The sequence below is a fragment of the Carassius carassius genome, chromosome 3 (genome assembly GCF_963082965.1).
Source record: "Carassius carassius chromosome 3, fCarCar2.1, whole genome shotgun sequence".
In the NCBI taxonomy this organism is placed as follows: domain Eukaryota; kingdom Metazoa; phylum Chordata; class Actinopteri; order Cypriniformes; family Cyprinidae; genus Carassius; species Carassius carassius.
In genome coordinates, this window is record NC_081757.1 from 39461482 (window position 1) to 39486920 (window position 25439).

The 25439-nt window shown below is 36.5% G+C and overlaps 1 protein-coding gene across 4 annotated transcripts in view; it reads left to right on the forward strand.

Annotated features, from left to right (window-relative positions):
- LOC132126706 (myotubularin-related protein 13-like) overlaps positions 1-25439 on the forward strand; it is a 169302-nt gene that overhangs the window by 117399 nt on the left and 26464 nt on the right. For all 4 annotated transcript variants that reach the window (XM_059538173.1, XM_059538180.1, XM_059538160.1 and 1 more), the window contains exons 17-21: positions 3702-3770; positions 16821-16991; positions 17798-18069; positions 24625-24797; positions 25165-25238. In XM_059538173.1, coding sequence (XP_059394156.1) covers positions 3702-3770; positions 16821-16991; positions 17798-18069; positions 24625-24797; positions 25165-25238 — 759 coding nt within the window. The remainder of the gene's footprint in view (positions 1-3701; positions 3771-16820; positions 16992-17797; positions 18070-24624; positions 24798-25164; positions 25239-25439) is intronic.

Sequence of the window (25439 nt, forward strand, 5' to 3'; positions counted from 1 at the left end):
GTTAAGAATTATGATTGTTTAATGTTTTTGAAAAACATCTCTTATAATATTACTGAAATTTAATCAAAAATACAGTAAAACAGTAATTTTGTTAAATATTATTACAATTACAATTTCTCCAGTGCTACATGATCCTCCAGTAATTATCATCTGATTGGATGCAGAATTATTGTTGGTGCTCAATTATTAATAATTGTTGAGAACAGTTTTTACTAATGTTTTGTGGAAACCTTGGTAGAATTTCTTTTAAGTTGAACCATGGATTTAGCTTGTCCTTGCTAATTACAAATATTAATCTCTCTCTGTTTTTTATTGAATTTTTTTAGCTTATGTTACTTATAACATTTTGAGTGGTAGTGTATATTAAGCAGCAAAAACGATAATAGGAAAAATTGATAATAGGAAGAAATGTTTCTTGAGCAGCAAATCAGAATATTAGAAGGATTTCTGAAGGATCATGTGACACTGAAGACTGGAGTAATTCAGTTTTCCATCACAGGGATAAATTACACTTTAAAATGGATTAAAATATAATACTTCACAATACATAATAATACATTTTTACTATATTTTTTGATAATATAAATGCTGCATTTGTGTGCATATGTCATGTAAAAAAAAATCTTTATTACTCCTAACTTTTGACCAGTAGTGTATCATCCATGTAGGTAGCTCAAGTTCAAGTTTGAAACCATGAGGAATAGTAGTAGCATGTTTTTTACATTTAAATTGATCGCAACTTCTGTTTTAGAGAAGCATTCCTAGAAAGTGATTAAAATAAAGCTTTAGTTTAGGGGAAGTTGACTTGTTCCCTTTCTTGCCTCACAGCGAACAGTGTGCGAGTGATGCAGTGAGCAAATGAGTCACATCATGTGACTGCAGATCCCATAGCAGACTGAGTTATAGGGAACGACGTGTCAAATTCAACATGCCACTCACACTTGTGCAGCAGCACGTATAGTTTGTGATGAGTCAGTCACTCCACATCCTCCCTTCTTTCTGGAAGTGCTGTCCTGCAGCAGACAAACAGCACTTTATAGATCAGTCTTGACCTCTCGGTGAGAGACATGTCTCATTACTGGCATTTAAGTGGATGTGAGTGATTACTGTACATACTGAGCTGAAAATGTAATCGATGTTCGATATGGTTCATTGACATAGATAGTAAGAGTATCCAAAATTAATATTAATTATTAATTATTAAAAAAACATTTTTTTTTTTTTCAAATTTTAAGTTAAAATTTCCCCTTGCTCTGTTTTTATTTTATTTTTTTATTATTTTATTTTAAAAATGTACACCGAACTTTAAACTCATCTATGATACTTTTTTGTAAACTTTTTTCCGGTTTGGCAATTAGATCACTTTGTTTTAGATCACTGCTCGAGTAGAACAGTGTGTACAAAACCTGTTGTAGTGTGCTTTTGCCCGGTTTGTGTCTGCCATGTTTTGCTATCTTGATGAGCTAATTATCAAGTATTCTAAAACAAAAGTAAATAAAGTGTGAAAGTATACATACAATATCCACGTGTATGTAAATTCAATGATACGGCCTTTGTGTAGATTTTTAAATATGGCCATCTTTTAGCATGACTGTTTGAAATATTGAGAAAATCACCTTTTAAAGTTCCAAATGAAGTTATTAGCAATGCGTATTAATAATCAAAAATTACGTTTTTATATATTTATGAAAGGAAATGTACAAGATATCATCATAGAACATGTTATTTAGTTAAAATCCTTACGATTTTTCACATAAAAGAAAAATTAATAATTTTGACCCATACAATGTATTGTTTGCTATAGCTACAAAAATATACTTGTGCTACTTATGACAGGTGTTGTGCTCCAGGGTCACATTTGGTAATACTTAACCATTTGTAACATCAAGATTAATGTTTATGTCAACATTTACTATTACAAATACATTTTCAACAATAACTTATTGTTAACAATAGTTAATAAATTATAAACTAACTGAAAATATAATAATTAATATTAATATGTGTGTTCATTTTTTTTTTTATGGTAATGCACTATTTTAGTTTTCATTCAGTGTACATTTGAATAACTATCGGTTGATTAATCGGTATCTGTAAAATCGGTCGACCTCTAAGATGTTTGTTTCTTCATTGGAACGGATTTGCTTACCACTGGATCCTCTGCAGTCAATGGGTGCCATCAGAATGAGAGTCCAAATAATAATTGATGGACTGGAGTCATGTGGATTACTTGTTGATTATCTTGATGTTGTTTGGACTCTCATTATAATGGCACCTATTCACTGCCTAGGATCCATTGGTGAGCAAGTGATGTGATTTAACATATTGTCTGATATTTAAAAGATATAGTGACTTCTCTGTGATACCATTTCCTGTGTTTTCTATCTGCGTGTCTTTATTTTTTGGCAAACCAAAGTTTTTAATAAAAGCAGTAAAGCTGTTTTCTTAAAAAGTATAGTAAAAGATTATGCCAGACTTCTTAAAGAGGTTTTATTTTCAAGAATTTAATTCATGGTAGACATCCCTTAGACCTAGGTGATCCTGAGACATATCTGGGGACCAGAACACCTTCGACCTGTAAACAACAAATAAGCAACCACTTAGCATCATGATGAGTTTTGCACAGACAAACATATTCTTCAGGAAAATCTAGTCGAACCACGATAAGGTCTCCCCACAGAATAATTGGGATCTTTTATGGTAAAGGATTACAGACTTTACTCTGAGTTCATTTCCAGTGATTTAATTGTGTACAGAAGCTTAGAATGATGGAATGTTCCAGCTCCTCTGACAAATGACTCAATTCATTCCAAACCTGAGAAAGAACTGAAAGAGAAAAGTGGGGGGTCAGGAACGCGAGATCTGTGCAGGGACTGATGTTTTAGATTTGCCTTTGTCTTTACATTCAGATGTTTATGCCAGGATGGAGAACAGAGATGGTGACTGGGTTTTGTTTAGAAATATAATCCTGGTGTTGCTTCCAGCAGCTTATGTAAGACAATATAAATGTATAAAAGTGACAAATCGTTTAAAAATAAATTAGCTTTTATTGTAGATAAAGATTTTGTTTAACAGAGTGCCACGTCATACACTACAATTTTGAATCCGGAACTTTTCATAAAGCTATAAAACCAAGAGCCATTTTTTTCATTAAAAAGCCGAGTCATCTGGATTTGACTATTTCCAGGATCCTATTAAAACATAATGTCAGTCCCAGACCAGTTGATCTTTTTATGCAACAAGTTTTGATTTAAAAGCTTTGTCCAGTTTAAATATGACAGTCTCATGTCAGTTAAGAATTTAAAATATGAAATTTCTTCTAAATTGATAATTGGAACATCCTGAAAACTGGCTTTTCCAATTTACATGATTATATAAAATATTAAAAGCATATGCATTAAAACAGCTCCTAAGCATTGGAAACCAACTGAATCGAAGCCAAGCCAAAAATAAGCACGACTTCTTTTTATTTTCCATATACAGTATGTTTATCCATATTCATTAAAACAAAAATGTGATGCCTGGACATGCAACTAATACCATGACATATTGTCATGCCTTGGTAATAACACTTATATAACATCAATGGAAATAGCAAGTGATGTCATGTTTTGTGTACAGTTGGCCAAAGCTCTTTTTATCATCAGTTTATATACTTCAGTGGTATCATCTAACATCTCCTTGTCTCTGTTTACTCGCAGGACTGCTCCAGCTCAGAGGAATACACTGTAGCCGCCGCATTGCTGCCCCTGACAACGGCCTTCTACCGGGTAAGTAAGAGTTGAGCTCAGGTTGACAGCAGTCATACTGGCAGCTCTTGTTACTGGATCTTAATCATAGCACATCAACACTGGCACCAGCGTTCATTAAATCCACCTGTCTCCATCTGCTTAGTTTAACTCTTAAGGCCCTGATATACTTCAGGAATTAACTGTTTTATCCAGCCAAAACCAATTTTGTTTGGAGTTCATTAGAAGATTTTGAAACAGCTTGTCAGTGCAAATTTTCCAAAACACCTTCAAACTACCATTGATCCATGGCTATTATGCAATATATTCTCTGGTTAATTTTTTTCTGTTCAGTCCGTTGAGATCAGACATTCACGAGTGAAAACATGAGCATGCTGCAGAGCTGCTTTTTAGTAGGGATTGAAGTTGTAATTCTAGTTGAAAGCGACGCAGACACTGTTTTTCATGTTTATTTTGTAAAGCTTCTTGCTTTAAAGCAATCTATCTGAAAATTGTTATTGACAGTAAATGAACATGACTTGACTGGAGCACAGAATTGCATAACTGGTTCATCCATATCCACATCGTTATGATCAGATGCTTTCTTAACTGCTGTTTTCTCACCACAGTCATTTTTACGATTTATTTTGATGTTGAGAGGAAAATGCACAGCACATATTTACATGTTCATATTAGTGGTCGACCAATATGTGTTTTTTGACAGCCGATATATATTATTAATATTTAAGAAATTTGAAATCATTTGACAATGGATTAAAAAATATACTTATACTTTAAATGACAGTATTTTTCATAAATAAATAAATATTTAATAAAAATATAATTCAAAATAAAGTAAACACTGTAACCAACAGGTCACTCAGTATTCTGGAAGGTTTGTGTGCAGTGGGAATCATATTTTTCAAATAAGGCCAAGGTAACCCTCATTTTACATACAGCACTTTATTACATGAAAATAACATGAATTTATTACACAAAATGACATTAATATGACAGTGTGCAAGTGCATAAAGCGCAGCATAATTTAAAATCATGAGTTTAAAGTTTAAAGCATTCAATTCACACGGACCGACTGTCATGCAGAGAATACATGATCATGCTGGATACAAACACACTCTTCACAAGATCTCACAGCTGGATTCGACTGAGTTTGCAAAGTTTGTGAAATTAAATGTTCATTAGTCTTTCAAAGATTTGTTAAAATTATATAAATGCATATTTTGCTTAATACTGACAGCAAACAAGAAAGTATTATAATGTTTGCCTTTCTATCGCCAACAGGCCTAATATAAAAGCAATCTAATACTTTTTGTATACATTAATTCCTTTATTTAACTGTTCTATCTGATTATTAGAAAGACTTCTATCCGTATTAGACAGAACTAAACAAAATCAAGACTTTGTAAAAGAGCATAATAGGACCTCTTTAAAATAATTTTCAATCAAAAATTGCAGCATCAAGATGTTTATTAAATTTCATCAGTCAAGAGCAGTGAGTGATTTTTCTCTGTGTTTTGTTGTTTTATTAACATTATTAAAGGAATATTTTATCCCGAAATAAAAATTCTGTCAGCTGTTTTATTTTTATAACATCATTTACTCACTCAAAAGTGGCTTTAACCCCTTTACTTGCAAACATCGCCGACGGCCCCAGTTTATTAATGTTTCACTTTCACAGCACGTTAAACATCACTCTCTTACTTGATCTGGACAAACTGTGCATCAATTGAAAGTTTAAAGACTCTAGTTTCGATATTTCACCAATATTTTGATAAAACATTGTTGCAGTGACAGTTATTTAGTAATTTATGTCTGGAGTGCAAAATAATAAATCCGTATTATGCCACATCTTGAATAGAAATTCACCACTCATTCATATTCAGTCACGTCAGCAGTGGTTTATTTGTGTTCACATAGACTCACTGAACAGCATCAATAAGGATTTATAGACCAAAGATGCATATCTGCGGAGATATATGCATATATTTACTGATGTTTACTTCATATTTCTTCAGACAGAATCGTCATTTCTATTTATTTTCCACTGATTTACGCAATCTGATGATAAACAGCCTCTCCCAGCGATCTCTGTGTGTGTGTGCAGAGCTGGGAGCTCATGTGTGTGTCAGACTCCGATTGGTCCTTCGCCTTGTCAATCTTTAGAGTGTCATAACCGGACACCACCACATCGTGTCACATGCTTCCTGTACACTTCCTGGTAGTTATCTGGCCAAAACAACACTGAAACTCCTCTGTACACACGAAATATCCGAATAATAAACCCGCGATTACGATAGTAAAGCTTGGTATGAGATTTTCTTGAGATCTGGGGTGTTTTTATAAAAAAAATTGAAAATGTACATCTGAAATGCTAACTTGTGCAGCGATGTAAAAGGCTATAAATAGCATATTTTTACAACAGAAAACAACCAAATTCCACCCCTGATCGCTAAAGGAAGTTATTATAAACACTTGATCGGGTTTTAAAGTGAGTTTTGAGTAAAAGTGTACTAATAATTTCATAAATTGTCTGATGTAGCTTGATGCTAAAGTTAGCTCTAATGCTACTAATAGCAGGTGCATTTCTTCTTCATAATGCATTTCTGCAATTCACGTAAGGTCATAAGAAAATGTTTTGTTGTATTTTTATAGTAAGACTTTTGATAAATAAGGGCTAAATGCATACTGAGATTAAAGCGAGATTGCAGCTTTGTGTCTTTGTAATTCCTGAAAAACCACAATAAAGGCTAATAAAGGTAGAATAAAAACAATAGAATAATGATAAAAGAATAATGCGAATAATGTGTCATACCTGGCAGAGGTGTGAAAGACTCGTTTGGTGAGAACAATAGAAACATGAAACGGGGAGTTTTCAAAGCCAACACACATACAGAGAACACAGGAGAGTTTACATGTGAGATCTTACAGAGATGACAAGTGCCATAAATCAATCTGATTAGCCTTCTATAAAAACACACATGACATGGCCTTAGAAAATATTTAATAAAATTCACAGTTTTACAGATTCGATTATGAAATTTTTTATGAAGTTTTGGAAGACTTGTGGCTTTAGCTACACTGTGTTTTTAAACTCATATCCTACACCAACAATTTTTAAAATACATTTTAAAAAATGTTTTTAATATTTTTATGTTTGAGCTTATATATCTCTGTTATCATAACAGTCTGAGTGATTCTGATTCCTGAACAGTAAACTTTGAGGTGTCAGCTTTGTGAACAAATGTTGATTATGTATCTACCGTATTTTTCAGACTATAAGTCCCATCTGAGTATAAGTCGCATCAGTCCAAAAGTACGTCATGACGAGGGAAAAAAACATATATAAGTCGCACCGGACTATAAGTCGCATTTATTTAGACCCAAGAACCAAGAGAAAACATTACCGTCTACAGCCGAGAGAGGGCTGTCTTCAGTGTAGACTACAGGAGCACTGAGCAGCATCTCTGGCAGCATAGAGCGCCCTCTCGCGGATATAGACGGTAATGTTTTCTGTTAGTTCATTTCTCTTGGTTCATGTCAAATTAATTTTGATAAATAAGTCGCACCTGACTATTAGCAGGACCAGCCAAACTATGAAAAAATGTGCGACTTATACTCCGGAAAATACGGTAGTCAGAAAGAATCATGAGCAGAAACTTTTTTATTTTGGGTCAGTATTTATCAGTATTAGTGCAAAAGATAATTTAGTTCAATAATCAGGCGCTGTTTGACAGGCTTCAGCGCGCGCTTTGGGTGTATGACGCGCTCAGAAAAAGCACAGGTCAGACCAGTGTGCGAATTAAACATTTAAAAGCACATGCAGATAACAAGAGAGTAACTCTACCGCTGAGTTAACATTGAAGTGAATGCATGTGGCGTTGTACAGTATATGATGGAGGCGCCAGAACTGCAGCTGATAGAATGTGTGCTGGAGCACCATACTACGATATTTCTTCAAAAGCAGATTGTGGAGACATTTTTATCGTCCACGATCAAAAATCATCATATCGCACAGCCCTTACTAAAAGTATATTCCTGAGTAAAACTTCCTTTTACTCCTAAGTAAGGAAGGGAAAAAACTTTGCTGTGAGTACAATTAGGCTTTGGGATCCATTCTATTCAGCCCATCGCTGAAGAAAACCACTAAGAAGCGTGACAGTCAGTATAGCCTAGTTCGGTTTCACTGTGGTACAGTGGGGGGAAGTGTTGGAGAGTGTCTGGCTTTCAACACCAATCCATCACGTATCAACATTATAGTTGTCATAGAGACAGACACAACTAACTGTGTTGCTTTTTAATTTTGGGCTGCTCTGCGATCCGTCTGCTGTGACTCACACTATGCACAGAAGATATGTGATGTAATCAAATATCACGTCGGTGACCCTCATGCTCGTTTGTGGGACAGTAGCACTTAAAAAAAGCTTAGACACCTAACTGTTACACTATACATTATAAATTTGCATGGTCATCGTAACCCAAAACCTTATGATATGAATTTGTTTGTTCCATCCAGGAATGCGTTTAAATTCCTTTGGGTTTTAAATGACCTCCAGGAAACTTATCAGTCTAAAAATAACGGTTTGCAGTTTTATCAGAAAGTACTGTCAGAAAGACTGTAATTGAAAAGAACTTGAATTTCATACCTTGAAGAGTCGCAGGTAGTTGCCCAGGAGTTGCAAGCACTTGCTGTGTATTTGCTAGAGCATTACAGCATATGGTTGCATTTTGGATAGGGCTACATGATTTGGGTGAAATTGTTTATTTAATTTATAAAAATAAAAAAATTCAGAAATTGTGGTTGCAATTTAAAAAGTTTTTTTTTTTTCAGGTTCGATTTTATTTTTTAGGGCTGTACAATTTTTCCAAATGTTGTGATTATATATCAATAATTATAATAAAAAATAATAACCGTAATAATTATAATTATTGTTGTTGTTATAAATATTAAGCAAAATTGTAAGCTATTGTAATATTCCTCTCGAGAAAAAAATTTAGTGTTTAGAAAGATTTATATAATACATTTATTTTACAGTACAACTGTAAAAAAATATATATAAATTATCATAGTATTTACTTGAAACAGTTTCCACTCAGAAATTGCTAGCAAATTTGACAAATCATTACAAAGAAGCAGCAAGTAACATGACATTTTTTAGGTAAAAAGACTGAAGGATTATTTTCTTGTAAAAACCTACTCCAATATTTAAAATCACAAGAACGGTGTATTTAACTTAATTTTTTTCTTTCTTTTTTTATTTACTTCCATCTACATGTGTAAAACAACAAAAATCTTGTGTTTCTCTGTTCAACACAGTTCATATATAAGGAATTTATTTACGACAGGCCTTTGAATTATTATAAAAATAATGCAGACCTAAAGTGTTAGCCCAAATTATTTCAGATGCCCTTTTACTGTGAACTTTTATATGTGTGTAAAAGAAAAAAATGTTGTGTAACAGTGCTGGATAGTTACATGTTAAGTTTAATACTTAGTATTACTACGCTAGTAGTTTGTCCACATGCAACTGAGCACCACTAATTAGTTACAGAGATGCGTAATCCAAAATGTTTCCACAGTCATTGTTCATTTTAATTGATGAGATGCACCTGCCACAAACAGTTTTGGAGAGCTGAAGATTTCGTGCAGAGGCAAACAATTCAAGTCTTTCATTAAGACATCTGAAAGCTATTTCTTCAAACCTTGAATTTCCTGTTTTTCAGTTTTCCTGTTTCACATTTCCCATTTTTATGTAAAAGCCAATCCTGATTAAAGCATTAGACTAAAAAGAGCTGACAGATTTGTGAAGCCCTCGTGACGGAAAAACAGCACATTCAACAAGAGAGATAAATGAAACCTTGTTTGTTTTGCAGCGCTCCAGAATGATTCATGCCACTGATATCACACAAACCAAAGGCTAAATTATTAAGGTCAACTCAACAAATATATTTTACATATTACCTGAAATCAATTCTAACTCCAGCAAGATGCACTAAAATGCTGTGCAGTGGCTCTAATCTGTGTTCTGGCTATCCTTAGATGATCTCTGTGTCGCACAACAATTAAACCCTCATGCATTTTTCTTCCACGAGTCTGAGATTCACATGCCCTTCCCTTCACTCCCAGTAGCCTTGTACTAAACCACACTGCATGTTATTGAGGTTCTCAGTGCATGCTTGGCAGGAGATAAAGGCTTCCCCTCACTAGATGACCCAACTGAAGTATGGACATTACCGCAGAGACACTAGAGCTCACTGTTGCATTTGCATTCTTGAAGCACAAGTGTGATCTCTCAAGAAGTTGCATGATTCAAGGTATCATTCATAGCACAAATGGCTGAATATGAATGATCAATGAGTTATGCATCTGGGATAAGGGTTTGTTTGAATCCCTAACCCTAAGAAGGAGAAACTTCAAGGCTTGTAGCAAACACCTTTTTTTTTTCTTTTTCTGTGTTTTTTTTTTTTTTTTTTTTCTACCCCTGGGCCAAAGGGACTCAAAGACTCGACCAAAAAGTCAACAAAACAATTCCCACAGAGATCCGCTCCATTTACAACTACCTCTTTGCCTTGATTTACAACCTAAACCTTTTTCAGCATTGTAAATGAGGGCTTTTACGTAGCCTGAACAACTCTTAGCTTATTTTTTCTTGGCTTGAGAATGATTTTATGCCATGGATACCTCAAAGTCACCTCAAATGGAGATTTGTAGGACGAAAAACAACTTGACACCCGATACGTCATTGCTTTCCTTATGAGAAAACACGCGCTCTCACAAACGTCAGGTTTGCCGTAGCAGGTCAAAAGGTTCCTCACAACTGATCGGCACGCATCTCATTTAGCCTTTGATTCATTCTCTTTCTTCTGGGAAATGCTGTGCCTCAGGGCAGTTAATTGATTTTAGTAAAATACTGGGCTATCATTCACAGATCATCACTCAAATAAAGCCTTCCTGCTCATTGAACAGTTAAAGATGCCATATAAAGACCTTTTACAAGTGTTATAGTAGGGGATACAAGGTATGGAAAAAATTAGGTCAGAGTCTGGCTTTTGATATTGCATTTTAGCCTCATTTGCTCTTTGTATAAACAGGTTTTGAGCATAATATATTTTGTTTGCAACGTGACACAATCACAGTCATTCCAAACATATTTTATGTTTAGTAACATCAATTTGGAGCAGGATTTTAGGTCAGTGAGATCTCAATGTGGTTTGGGACCCTGTAAAATGCCAAAGTAGTCCAATTAATTCAACCGTCAAAACTTTCTGTTGCAGTCTGTCAGTCATATAATGGAAGTGAATGGGAATCACGGCTTTGAGAGTCTAAAACATACTCAAACAAAACCAAATTAAACCTGAACAGTTCAGACATTGTGGTGAAAATCAGAGGTAAAAGAAACTAAGTAAATACTGTTCAGATACTTGCACAGACCAGTCGTTTTATGTCTTTACACATCAATGTGTCGTCACGAGCCGTATGGTTTAATTTGGTTTTGCAATGGTTTGTGTTAAAAATCTTTGTTTGTGTTTTACTGGAAAAAAAGACACCTACATCTTAGATGCCCTGGGGGTAAGCAGATAAACATCAAATTTTCATTTTTGGGTGAACTATCCCTTTAACTTTATCTTAAGGAAATTGTGAAAGAAATATATTTCTGTTGCACAGTAGAATGTTGCAATAACAATAATAATAATATAACTATTAAAACTTTATTTTTTAAGAATTTCATTTTAACAGCAAACCTGTCATGCAGCACTTTGTTTGCAAAAGGGGATTATTACATTTTATTTTTATATTCATTTTAAAAGATTAATAAAAATGCTTGTTTTATGTCTTTTAATAATTATTACCACTTATAATTAAATATATTTACATTTAGTCATTTAGCAGACGCTTTTATCCAAAGCAACTTACAAATGAGGACAATGGAAACAAACAAAATCAACAAAAGAGCAGTGATATGCAAGTGCTATAACAAGTTTCAGTTAGTCTAAGAATTATTATTATATTGAATCATAAATCCAGAAAAATGTGACAACACAGAATTTCTGAACAAATTAGGGCCCTGTTATTGTACACATTTTATTAAATTGTTAAAGTTTTATGAATTTAGCTAATTAGACAGTTCTTTTTAAATATTTACAATTTATTTAAAACACAAAATGCAGAATTGGGGGAAAATAAACTGGAATTTTCGAATATATAACATTTTATGGATGAATGGAGTGGATGGATTTTTCAGCTGTTTTATGATATATTTATGTTCTTATATTTGTGACAATATGAAAGTTTTTCCTCGCACTTTATCATGGTTAGCTGGCTCATTGTGGCATTCCTCCAGCACATTGTTGTCTTTCCCAGAGGGCTATGCTGTTCTGTAGTCAAGGTCTGCATGCCATCGGACATGGGAACATACTCAACATGCTCTCTTTTTACCCCACTCTCGACCGAGATCGTCAGGTGTCATTGTTGCTGCACTGTGAAGTTATGTCTGCTGTGATGACTGGAAAGGTTGTAGATCTGTCAGAGGCTTATTTTGTTCTGTGTGTGCACCTGCAGCATGAGTGTACATCACTGGTGCAGTCTGTCTTGAGATGTTGATAGGAGCGTTTAAAATTGCTCTTCTCACACTCACAATGCTGTGTCTGTGTGTCATGAAAACTTATAGTTTGATTATTTTACACAGTGTATGCAGCATTTGCTATTTATTGTTCTGCTGTATTTTTTGTCCTATTAGTTGTAATTTAATTGCTGCTGTTTACTTGACAAGAATTAGCTATACAATTTCTATGGTATCAAAAATGTAGATACCATAAAGACCATCTATATTGTGATATACCGTAAAATAATATTACTCATATTTCAGCATTAATCTGTTTATGGTGAAATTGCACCACATACACATACTGCACGTGCACTGCAGGCGGAGTACGTGTGAACCTGGCGCAACAAATATATTTAAACATCTGAGGCACCGCTACAATGAGCTCTATGACCAAAGCATGGCAAAAAAAGAAAAAGAAAAATCCCTGTAAGTATCATGGGATTTTTTTTATATATATTATTTATTTATTTTGCCATATATCTAGACATTTTGTCACACCGTTACTTAGTGATTATTTTGATTTATGTCTGTTCTACAGACATGTTACAACTTTTTGATGAAGCTCTAATTGTTTTTCTTTTGGAAATATGTTTCAAATTCATATTGAATGCATTTATCACTGTAAAGCATGTCTGTGTGTCAACATTTTAAATAAAATCGAAATCGCAAAATTGATCAGAAATCGTGATAGTTTTTTTTTTTTTTTCCATATTGCACAGCCCTAGTTAATATGCATGCGATTGGTATGAGTACAAGTTTTCTGCAAATAAGGAGTTGTATAAATAAATGTGCACTAATTTGCATATAAAAAAACTAAAATCTAAACTTTTTATTTTTATTTTCCTTTTGTTGACTTGTTAGAGTCAGAAGTGTTTAGTCAGAGGATCTTGGATATGAACAGCCAGAAAAACATAAACAAATACATTTTTACCATTTCTAAGGAATGAAATGTAAAAAACAAAAACAGTTTGTAAAGTTTGTTGTAAGTGCTGCTGATTTTTAGCTCGGTGTGGAGAAAACACTAGCCTGAAAAATACTTTTTGTAAAGCCAAAAAGCCCAAAATCTCAAAACTGACAGATGCATGAAAAAAGTGTTTTTGCCTGTTGTGTCTCACCTTAAAACCCTTGTCATCCAAATGAATGAAAATTGTATATGCAATTGAAAAAACATACATTTAAATATAGGCCTTAATATGCCATATTAATATAATAATAGGAATAGTCCAGTTTTGACCATCCTACCACTTGCACTGACTGTCACATGCTGCATGGATCCACGTGATTGTATTATGGGAAAAGGAGAGATTTTCCATTGTGTTTGTCAGTAAATAATGTCATGTCTGTATTTGTTATGTAAAGTATCGGGTATCTGTCTTAAAATAATAAATGAATGTCATTTGTGCATACAGTTGTGGTTTGAATGTACCACAAATGTCTTTGGCATTCTCTGCAGCAGGCAAGTGTTTCAGCCACAGTTCAACAGAAATGGTTTTGGGGTGTCTGTTGTCGTCGAGGCGTTACATTAATTTCTTGTCAATTCACGAGCTAGCATAACCCTGCCATGGCTCTCGCTGACCATAGCTTGACCTTCTCCTGTTTACTTTGCATTGTGGGACATGATTACAGCATGTCCTCCATACCGATGGGCCAGACGGCTCGGTTTTTTCAACCATTTAACATTTTGCCGTGATGTTCTTTGTTGCTCTACTTGTTTTACATAAATCAGAATTGTAAATGCGCTGTTTAAGCCTAGATGTCTTTTAGCTCATGGACGTGCATATTTTAAGACACAATGCATTTAAATTGGACTGTTTTGATTCCTTCCTGGCTCTACAAATGGTATGTTTCTTAGTATTAAGTAAGCAGGGATTTGTACCATAATGTTGGTAAATCATTACCCTGTGCTGTTCATGAATCACAGTGAGATCTTTTTTTTTCTGACACAAAATAAGCATTTGCTTTTTATCCCTATTGGGAAATTCAACTAAAAGACTGGCAGAAGATCTGGTAGACTTTCCTGGTCAAGGTGGCCGGAGCTGATAGGCCATCTTGGACCAAAAACAAACCAGCCATCATGTTGATAAACCATCTTTATCTCAAGGGTTCAGAATGGAAGCAATTTGCTGTGAGAAAGAGTCATAAAGTCTCTTTTTAGAAGAAGGTTGGTGATTTGGTGTGACATAAGCAAAAACTCCTGCTGACAACCAACAGTTGAGACCTCTATTATTTAGAAAAAAGACCATCAAAAAATGTCTTGTACTCTTTCAAGGCCATCAGTTTTAACTCCACATCTCCTGTCTGCCATTAAACACTTTTATGAAATCTGATCAAACAAACCCCCAGGGAATGCAACATCTTGACATGTGCTCTTTTGTCAAGGCTGTACAGTTGGAAGAGGTCAAACTGACCCCCTCACATCTGCTGTCAGTCACATCCATGTTGAAGACAAATAGTACTACTCTGGATGCGCGTTCCTGGTCCACATCCTACAATAACAACTGCACTGATTGCCCTGCTGCATTTCTTGCCACTTTTTCACTCAGCTCCATCTGTATGTCAGCCTTGAGGAAACGGGGTCTAGACAGCCTCAGAATATCTGCAAGTTCTCAAAGCTTCAACCTGGCCAGCTAGCTATATCTGCAAAAATTATTGATGAGCAGAATTTATCAGCACAGCTTGACGTGGATAAATTGGTATTATAGGGTCTCCTGGTGTTGAAATACATATTAGACATTCCAGACTACATAGGGAAAGATCAACTGTCCAAACAAACCTTTACATTAATGTCTTTGCTGGTACTTTCCTAGTGATAGAGAGTGGGAGAATTCATATTTGTCAAAGTGAAACAGCCTTTAGATATACAGGGATTATACATGATTGGGTTTGGATTTATTGAAACAGCAAAAGGGGCTTCCCAAGTGCCTCTGCTGACGTAATTTTAAAGCGATTAGCTTTCAGAGGTTGTGTCACATTTTGCATGCTGTCTATTGTAAATAGTATGCATCGGTTGGAGCTGATACACGACCACCAAACAAAAACAGCTACCATCTTCCTGAGCCATCTTTATATCAAGGGTTCAGAATGGCAGTGATCTGCAATATCGCGTTCATTATCGCCTTTGATGAATACGTAATATGAACACGATATTGCGTAGCTTGTAAGTGATCTACGGCTCTGTCTATTAAATGCCGCTCCATTTGAAAGCAGGTGATGGCAATTTAGCAGTAATCACAGAACCAGATTTACTGACTAGATGCGCATGATCATATCGTTAGATATATCGCCCAGCCCTAATCTGCAGTAAAGAAGCATCAAGAAGTCTCTTTTTTTTTCAATGAACGTTTGTGATTTGAGGTGGCCTGAATGGCAGGTAATGCTGGACAGAGATGCAACAAGTTTGCATTAAGTACCTCACTTCATGTAATGTAAAATCTGTAAGTTTAAATGTACTATTTCAAATGCATCTATAAATTCTTGTTCATATATCGTTTTTGTGATATAGAAGAAGAGTTTGGTTCTCTTACGATATTGTTTTTTAATAACAAAGACCAAATCAGCCCCAGGTGTTTGTAATGCAGGAAAATGTAAAAGGAGTTGCAACAAACACACAGTATGCAATAAAGAGGTTTGTGGAATTAAATATGTCCCAACATTAGCGTATTGTCTTTCTGCATCCTCAAATGTATGTACTTTTTATCACCAGCGAAGCACATACTTTTAGTGCCTGGTAAAGTATGCTAATTGGGACACAGCCAGAATCTATTCTTGCTCATTACGATGTTTGCTTCCGTCTTTCCATTGCTGATTCTTCTATTTTCCTCTTTCCATCTGCAGTTTCACTTGTGATTGTGGTTTGGTTAGCTGTAAGGAAACTAAGTAGCAAAGACAGTTTGTCATAACGTATGTTCAGGGGTTTTGACAGGAAAACATTTGATAGTAATTTAATCTGAGGTGTGAGCTTTACAGACCAATGGAAGGTGAGAAAGATGTCATGCATGGTGTGCAATCCACTAAATTATACATCCAAATTATACAAATTATACAATTACACATCCATATGTGCATTCATAACTTTAGCAGATGTCCTTTAGAGCCAGTAAGCAGCCCACAGGTGATCTGGTTTGCGTCGGAAAGCACCAAAAAACACTAGGGTAAGGTTTTCAAAGTCTTGCTTTGCAATCTCTCTCTGTGAGGCCTACTGTATGTGTTGAGAACATTATGACCACTAAAAAAATGACAGATTGCTCCTAAAACCTTTGGCAGCAGTGTGTTACTTTCCTGTTTTCACCATGCTTTTTAATGGACTCCTTTACAAGCAAGCGTACAGCCCAGTTGGTTTCATGAGCTGTGAGGACCCCAGCTCGGCTGATTTGACCTGTTATATAGACAGTAGCAAGCACTGTGTTTATCTTAGCAGGCTGCCAGAGGTCACATTGTGTTGGCCGCTAATCCATCTTCTTGCTTACAGAAACTGGCAGCTGGCGTGGACCAATTTGCCTACACCTGCATACAAGACCATCCTATCTGGACCAATCAGCAATTCTGGGAGGCCACCTTCTACTCTGAGGTGCAAAACCAGATCAGAGCGCTTTACCTCACCGCCCCTGAGGAAAAACAACTTATCACTGCCAAGATCAAGGTAAAGTCTTGAAATCTACTTTTTGAAATCTACTTCTATTGTTTGACTAATCCCTACATTTTTGAAGTTTAAAATGCAATTAATTTAATACAGTGATATGAATACACATGTTCTATGATGGTTTTAATTTCTGAACTAAATTTTCTTTTTAATTGTATTTTTAAATGAAAAATGTTGGCTTAAAATCTCAGATAATTTAACCTTTCATGACAAGACAAGGTTAGCTTTTAAACTGTCACATGGTGCAAACCTGATATTTATGAATTATAATTTGTAGGTTTATTTAAAATAGGTTTTTAAGAACATCAAAAACTATTTTGAAAACAATTGTGTAAAAGTAATTAAGTAATTTTATTTGACGGTTACACCACATGACCACAAGTGATCTTAAATTAAAACCTTTGCCAAAAAAAAATGCCAATGTGAACACTTTTCATTTTAAAGAATTTGGCACACACATTTTCAAATTTGATTTTCCCTTAACTTTATTTTGAACAAGCATATTTATAATTGACCCACTTAACATTGTAGTTATGTTTATAATTGATTTATGATTGCAGTTAATCTTATAAGCAAAAAAGGATAATAAAACAAGAACTCTTACTAGGTGTAAGGTTTGTAAACTAAAACCGGTGTGCCTTGTATGTTTATGAGTACATTTTGTAGTGACAATTTTAGTTGTTGTTCAAGTCAGACAAAACGTGGTTGGTTTTGATGGATATCAAAACCTGGCACAATTTCAATAGAAAAGGGATGCAATTTAACCCGGTTTCTCATCTCTTCATCTGACCATCTTTCTCTATCAGGAACAGTGTACACTGTCCACAGCGTCCTGTGAGTCAGAACGAACTGCTATGGACCTCGCAGCAGAGCAGTTACGTGCTTGGCCCAGTCTGAGCAAAGAGAAGCAGCAGGAGCTGGTGAAGAACGAGGAGAGCACAGTGTTCAGCCAAGCCATCCACTACGCCAGCCTGATGGTCTATCTGCTCGTACCGCTGGACACCAGCAAAAACAAACTGCTGCGCTCCACACCTGCAGCCGACTGGGAGAGCGGCAGCAACAGCATCCTCACAAACAGGCAAGAGACTTCCTTCTAACATGCCTTGCAGAATGTGTTATTTACCATACAGGGACATTCATGCATTTGGCACATGTTTTTATCCAAAGCAACTTACATTTCATTCAAGGCACACATTTCTGCTCTTCTTGAGAATCAAACCCATGACGTTGGCATTGCTGCTGTTTGAGTTACTAGTTATCTCTGCTGTTTCACTTTACTGAATGCAGTTTTCCAACCACTTAAACTAAAGAAATAAAACATTTAATATGCCATTTTAGCTCAGAACATGCAAATGAAATAATAATTTTAAAAGTTAAGTATGCTTCCTGCACACTCATTTGCCTTACAGTTAACTTATACCTGCAAATGATTAAAATATCTTCCACATTTTCTCCACAAATTTAATGGATCATTGTGCAAGTTGTGAAACGGTGAAAAGGAAGAAAGGAAAAATGTGTGTTTCGGTGTCCAATTAGGGAAGTCCAAATCACTACAACAAACGTCCCACACACGGATTAATAAAGGTTGTCACTTTCAGTGTTTGGATGATCTGGAGATAAACCTGAAATCAATTACAGCTTTATTAATGGAGTATAATATTGTGAATATTTGAAAATTGTTGAATTAGTTTCATTTGACTAACTTGGAGCTAATCTGAGCAGAAGAGTCGGCCAAAGTGTTCAAATCGAATCAAAGTGTGCCAAAGGTGGTTTTTAAAACTATAAAAATGCTTATGCAAACAGCATATTTCAAGCACAATCTGCTTTATACCATTACATAATCATTTGAAAATGATTCAAATCAGTTTCATTGCTTTGAAATAAAAATGTCACAGAGAAGCAAAGTTTCAGGGTGTCATTTGTAGTCCTCTAAAGTGAGAGAACTGGTTATGGCTCTAAACACTTTTGCAGGTCAGTGGTGCTCCAGTACGTCTGGCATACATCAGATCAGTTAAAATGGAAAAGACGCACAGCAGGGGCTGATGGTTGTCCTTTCACCTCGGTTACGAAACACACATTCCAATATAGGCTAAATCAGCTTGTTTCTCAGCGTCTTCAGCAGGAAACTATACACTTGATTCAGTGAGTGAGCAAAAATGTAAATAGAAGTAGCCCTATCCAGTTATATACCACATTCTTCTCAGCCCCTCCAGTAGCCCGAGTGCTGCTCTGCTTCAGCAGAACGATGAAGTGGAGGGAGCACTCAGCCATAACCAAAAAAAGATGGAGCGATCGGGATGTAGAGCTTTGTAGTAATAATAATACGGGTGAGTTTTGGGAGGCTTCATGTTTGGCCAAATGCATGTCTCTAGAGTTGACCTTTCCCTCCTGCTGTCCTTTTCTCTTCCTCTCAGAAAATGTTCAATGCCAACAACCTGAAGATTTTAAGTGCTAGTCTCAGATGTCACGTTTTCTTTCTACTCTTTATTTTTAATTATTGGTGTTTGATATGGCAAGCGTATTATTTTAGTTTCACCTGCACCTAGGATTAGGGAATATTGTAAATTACTCCTCAAATGATGTCTTTTGTTGAGAAGTATGCTATTACTTTACTAAGCGATAGGACTTACCGTTTTCACCTGCCAGACAATAAAATAGGAAGAAATCCTTGAAGGCAGGAATTCACAAACTTGTTTGTCAGTTAAACTGCTGAGCCATAAAATATTTATTTGAAATAAGAGATTTGAATTTAATTTTTGAACACATAAGCATTATTACTGTTCTCTGCTGTTGATTATATCTTTTTTTATATTATTTATTTATTTATTATGAGTAGTGTTTTAACTGTAATAATAAAAAACATAAATAATAACATACACAATTTTTTTATTTTACATTCAATATAATTCATAATTAGCTTTTCATCAACTCAAACCCTTGCTTGGGAAACCCTGCTTTAAGGCCCTAATATGTTTAATTTTCTGTGTCCACTCCATCTCACACACAGTGATGAGTGCCATTCTTAAAATATATATATACTCCATATATAAAATATAATATACTCTGTATTAATGCATTCAGCATCACTGTGCTAATAATGAAAATTGCTTCACGCTCATTGTACAAGAGCTGAAGCTGAAAACAGACAACAGATGTATACTTTTGGCTTTTGGAAGAATTTGAGATGTGGGGTTTTGACCCAGATCCATGTTCGGTTGTGCAAGAGTTAACACAACTCAGATTTTCTAAATAAAATGTAATAATCTCATACAAGATTTATTAATGGACAGTTCTTCTGCAAAAGTTGCATTGATTGGGGAAAATCCGTATTGCCTAGTTTTACTTTAGACTTGATTTATTTTCTGCCTAAAATGTCAGGAAAAGCTCTATTTGTAAACAGAGTTAGGGAATAACATCATTTTTCCACCAGCACTATGTGCACTATAACCAGGAGATTTCAGAGCTGCCTGCTTCCTAACCGTGGTATTTCAGACCAATTGTGTACAACTGACTAAACAGACATTGAATTATGATGGGTTGGTAAACTAAAGTAGCAGAGTTTCCCTTCTTCCTTTCATTGCAAAAACACTTGAACGAGCTGTGTTCAACCAAGTCTCTACATTTCTCACAAACAACAACCTCCTTGACAGCAACCAATCTGGCTTCAGAAGTGGGCATTCAACTGAGACGGCCTTGCTCTCAGTTGTTGAAGCTCTAAGACTGACAAGAGCAGAATCCAAATCTTCAGTACTTATCCTGCTTGATCTGTCCGCTGCTTTTGACACGGTTAACCACCAGATCCTCCTATCAACCCTACTGGCAAAAGGCATCTCAGGAACCACACTTCAATGGTTTGAGTCCTACCTATCAGATAGGTCCTTCAAAGTATCTTAGAGAGGTGAGGTGTCCAAGTCACAACATCTAACTACTGGGATGCCTCAGGGCTCAGTTCTTGGACCACTTCTCTTCTCTGTCTACATGGCATCATTAGGTTCTGTCATTCAGAAACATGGCTTTTCATACCACTGCTATGCTGATGACACTCAACTCTACCTCTCATTCCATCCTGATGATCCGACGGTTGCTATTCGCATCTCAGCTTGTCTAACAGACATTTCTTCCTGGATGATGGACCATCACCTTCAACTCAACCTTGCCAAGACAGAACTGCTTGTGATTCCAGCAAACCCATCGTTTCATCACAATTTCACCATCAAGTTAGGCACATCAACCATAACTCCTTCAAAAACAGCTAGAAGCCTTGGAGTTATGATTGATGATCAGCTGACTTTTTCTCAGACCACATTGCTAAAACTGTCCGATCCTGCAGATTTGCTTTATTCAACATCAAGAAGATCAACCCCTTTCTTTCGGATCATGCTGCACAGCTCCTTGTTCAAGCTCTTGTTCTGTCCAGGCTGGACTATTGCAATGCTCTCTTGGCAGGTCTTCCAGCCAATTCTATCAAACCTTTACAATTAATTCAGAACGCGGCAGCAAGATTAATTTTTAATGAGCCAAAAAGAATACACGTCACACCTCTGTTTATCAATTTGCACTGGCTTCCAATAGCTGCTCGCATAAAATTCAAGGCATTAATGTTTGCCTACAAAACTACCACTGGCTCTGCACCCATTTACCTAAATTTGTTACTTCAAACTTATGTGCCCTCTAGAAGCTTGCGTTCTGCAAGTGAACGTCACTTGATTGTGCCATCCCAAAAAAGCACAAAGTCACTTTTACAGACTTTTAAATTAAATGTTCCCTCCTGGTGGAATGACCTCCCCAACACAATCCGAGCAGCTGAGTCCTTAGCCATCTTCAAGAATCGGCTGAAAACACATCTCTTCCATCTTTATTTGACCCTCTAACTTTAACACTCACTATTCTAATTCTATTCTTTAAAAAAAATCTACCTACCTTTCTAATCTTTTTGTATTCTATTTTCTTTTCATTTATTATGCAATAATATGTGTGTGTGTGTGTGTGTGTATGTATGTGTGTGTGTGTGTGTGTTTGTGTGTGTGTATGTGAAAAGATCTCTAAAGGCCAATTTATACTTCTGCGTCGAGGGTACGTCGTAGTGTACGTCGTAGGCTACGCACGTAGGTGACGCCGTCGTGAGCATTTATACTTCTGCGTTATGTCTGCGTTGCTCTGCAGTTGCACCGCCGAAACGCTAGTTGGCGGGGGCGGGTTTTAATATTCCACTGTGTTTAGATTCCTCGCGGGTGTTTTGAGTTTAGGCTACTACAACAAGCAATGGCGACTGAAAGAGAGCGGATCATGTTTTATATATATATATATATATATATATATATATATATATATATATATTCATTCCTGATCACAGCTACATTGACACTCAATGATTGCCTATCAATTAATACTGTTTTATTTTTCTACATAGGGATGAACCTACCAATGGATAAGCAGACCTACAATTACCGTCACTCCAGAGCCAGACGCGTGATTGAGAATGCATTTGGCATTTTGGTTGCAAGGTGGCGAATCCTTGGACGACCTCTAGAATGTCTGCCAGACAAAGCAGTTGATATTGTGAAAGCTTGTTCTGTTTTACACAACTTCCTGGCCTACACAGATGAGGTCAGCACACCTGTTAGCAGATACATCCCTGCTAATTTCACAGACACTGACACTACAGGGTCACCTCAGCTCGGGGAGTGGCAAACAAGCAAAATATGAATAAATGCAAAAGTGCAAACTATATACACAAATGTGCTAACAGACAACTTACTAAAAGATGCAAAAGTGCAAACTATATAAAGATAGTGCACAGAATTAAAAGGTGCAATGTTGTAGAAGTAGGCACAATTGTTTATTTTTTCTGCTGCCACTCAAACAGGACCTTGGACACATCAAACATTTTCAGTATTTTCAGTACATCAAACATTGCCTGCGCCCTGTGCTCCTCCGGCACCCTTCGCAGCATGTCGGCAACAGTGTGCCCAAACCGGTCGCTCTCGTCATTTCCATGACTCAGTCTCTGTTGCAGCTCGACCCGCCGTTCCTCCAACTGAGCCTCCAACCGAGCAACTTGCATTTGGACCCAGTCCTCTTGTTCCTTCCTCTTCCTTTTCTGTGCCATCCTTGGACTGGGGGACTGAAGAGATGTCTGGGGGGACTGAGATGTCTGGGGGGACTGAAGCGATGTCTGGGGGGGCTGAAGAGATGTCTGGGGGGACTGAAGAGATGTCTGGGGGGACTGAAGAGATGGCTGGGGGGACTGAAGAGATGGCTGGGGGGACTGAAGAGATGGCTGGGGGGACGGTGGACATGCTAGTTGGTCGTTATTGGCTGAAGGTCTCACAACAGCCGAACCATTGGAGTTTGAGCTTGAATCGCTCCCATCCTGCGATTATGAAAGAAATAGCAAACAGTGTAAGTTAGTCTTTTATATATAAAAGCTGATGCATCCAGTGTTAATTCACAGATAAACAGAGCTATGAATACTGCATATTCCTACATTGCAAATGCTACGTTGTTGCGTTTGTATTATCTGCAAGCCCAATATAATTACAATCTATTACATATAATATAAATACAATATAATTAAAACCCATTACACATGCTTTTTGTTTCCCAGGTATATTATTTTTGCACTAATCAATAACGTTACGGCGTGGTAGCATTGCTAGTTAAGTTAGCTAACCTAAAAACAACAGAGGTTCATAAAGGACGTGCATTATTTACCTTATCGTCAAAGTTTGACTCCGTAAGCCGGTGTTTCACATGAGGTGCCAGCCAAGACAGGAATAAATAAAACGCTGGGACTTTTTTCCCTCCTGGATCCCCGCTCCTTGTGGCGAGCTTTTTACGGAGGCGAACGTACTTGTCTCGACAGTTCTTCCATCTCTTCATACAATCCGCTACATCCAAACCGACGTTGGAGGAAATCTCTCTCCACGAATTCGCTGCCATCTGGCAGTCTTTGTATTCTGCAGAAGACGAGTCATACAGATGGCTGTATTTCCGCACTTCTTCAACTAATCGCTCGGTCACTTGGTCCATTTCCATTTTCTTCACTGAACTTTCACCTGAACTTCTGAATTTAAAAATGGCGGGCGGTGCAGAAGAACACGCCGGAAATGCGTAGCCGGAAATGCGATGCTACCAAGCCGACCAATCACAGATCTTGCGGTCCACGTCGCCGTGACGCGTAGTTACATTTTTTAGGAGGTGCGCGTCAGGGTACGACGTATGGTACACGTCAATGCGTATGCTACGCCGTACCTTCTAAGCGCACCCGACGCAGAAGTATAAATTGGCCTTAACACTAGCTTGCTCTATTCTTTTTTTATTCTATCGGTTATTTTTTTATTTTTATTTATTTTTATTATTTAAAATTCCATGCTACGTGTACTGTGTTAACCTAACTGAGACTTGTTATAGCACTTATATATCATTGCTCTTTTTGTTGTTTTTGATTGCTTCCACTGTCCTCATCTGTAAGTCGCTTTGGATAAAAGCGTCTGCTGAATGAACAAATGTAAATGTACATCAAAGCTTCTTTAAATAGCTGTGTGTTATTTTAAGAATATTGAGAGTAACGTTGTTGGTGGTTGTGCTGAGTTTAAGTCTGCAAATATAACAAGTGTCATGCAATAAACAGTATTGCAGGGAGTGTGGCTGAGAGCTTTGACACTGAGAGCGGATTTGAAGACTCTGAGACCAGTGATGTTGCCAACTCTGTGGGGAGGTTCATCTCTCGTTTCATTGACAAAGTGTGCACAGAGAGTGGAGTGACGCAGGATCATATCAAGAGTCTGCATAGTATGATTCCAGGTAAAACACCGTGTGCACACTCACTCAACACAGAGCGTTTATACATTTATCACACCTGTCTAAGAGCTGAAATATATTGACAGCTGTAAGTGCTGACCATTTTTACTAGTTGATTTCAGTAGTCCTCTCTTGTCAGAAATTAATATATTGCTTCACATATACTCTTTGTGGTCAGAACTGCATGGAAAATAATTATTGTACATTATTTAAAAATGCTAGTCAAAGTAGATGGACTCGCTCTGAAGGGCAATTCAATATATTAAGCAGTTTTGGTAGGAAGATGAAACTGAAATGGATAGTACTGTGACCCAGTGACCCTAACCTGTCCACAAAGTTTCCTGAATCAGGTATTTATCTGTTTCTTCAGGTCTTGTGGCAATGCAGATGGAGACTTTAGAGGCAGTTCATAGAGAAAGCAGAAGACTGCCTCCCATTCAGAAGGTAAGAGCTTGCTCTCCACTAGTGAAAGCTAATTCCAAGCTTGTATGTCATTGGGTTTGTTGTGCTACCATTTAGGCAGAATTATTAAAGTAGCAGTACTCAATTAAGAGTTTATTCTTTTAATGAAAAGTCAAACATTAATGGATTAAATCATTCTAACGACTCTTCAACTGAAAGGAACAGTTCACCAATAATTTAAAT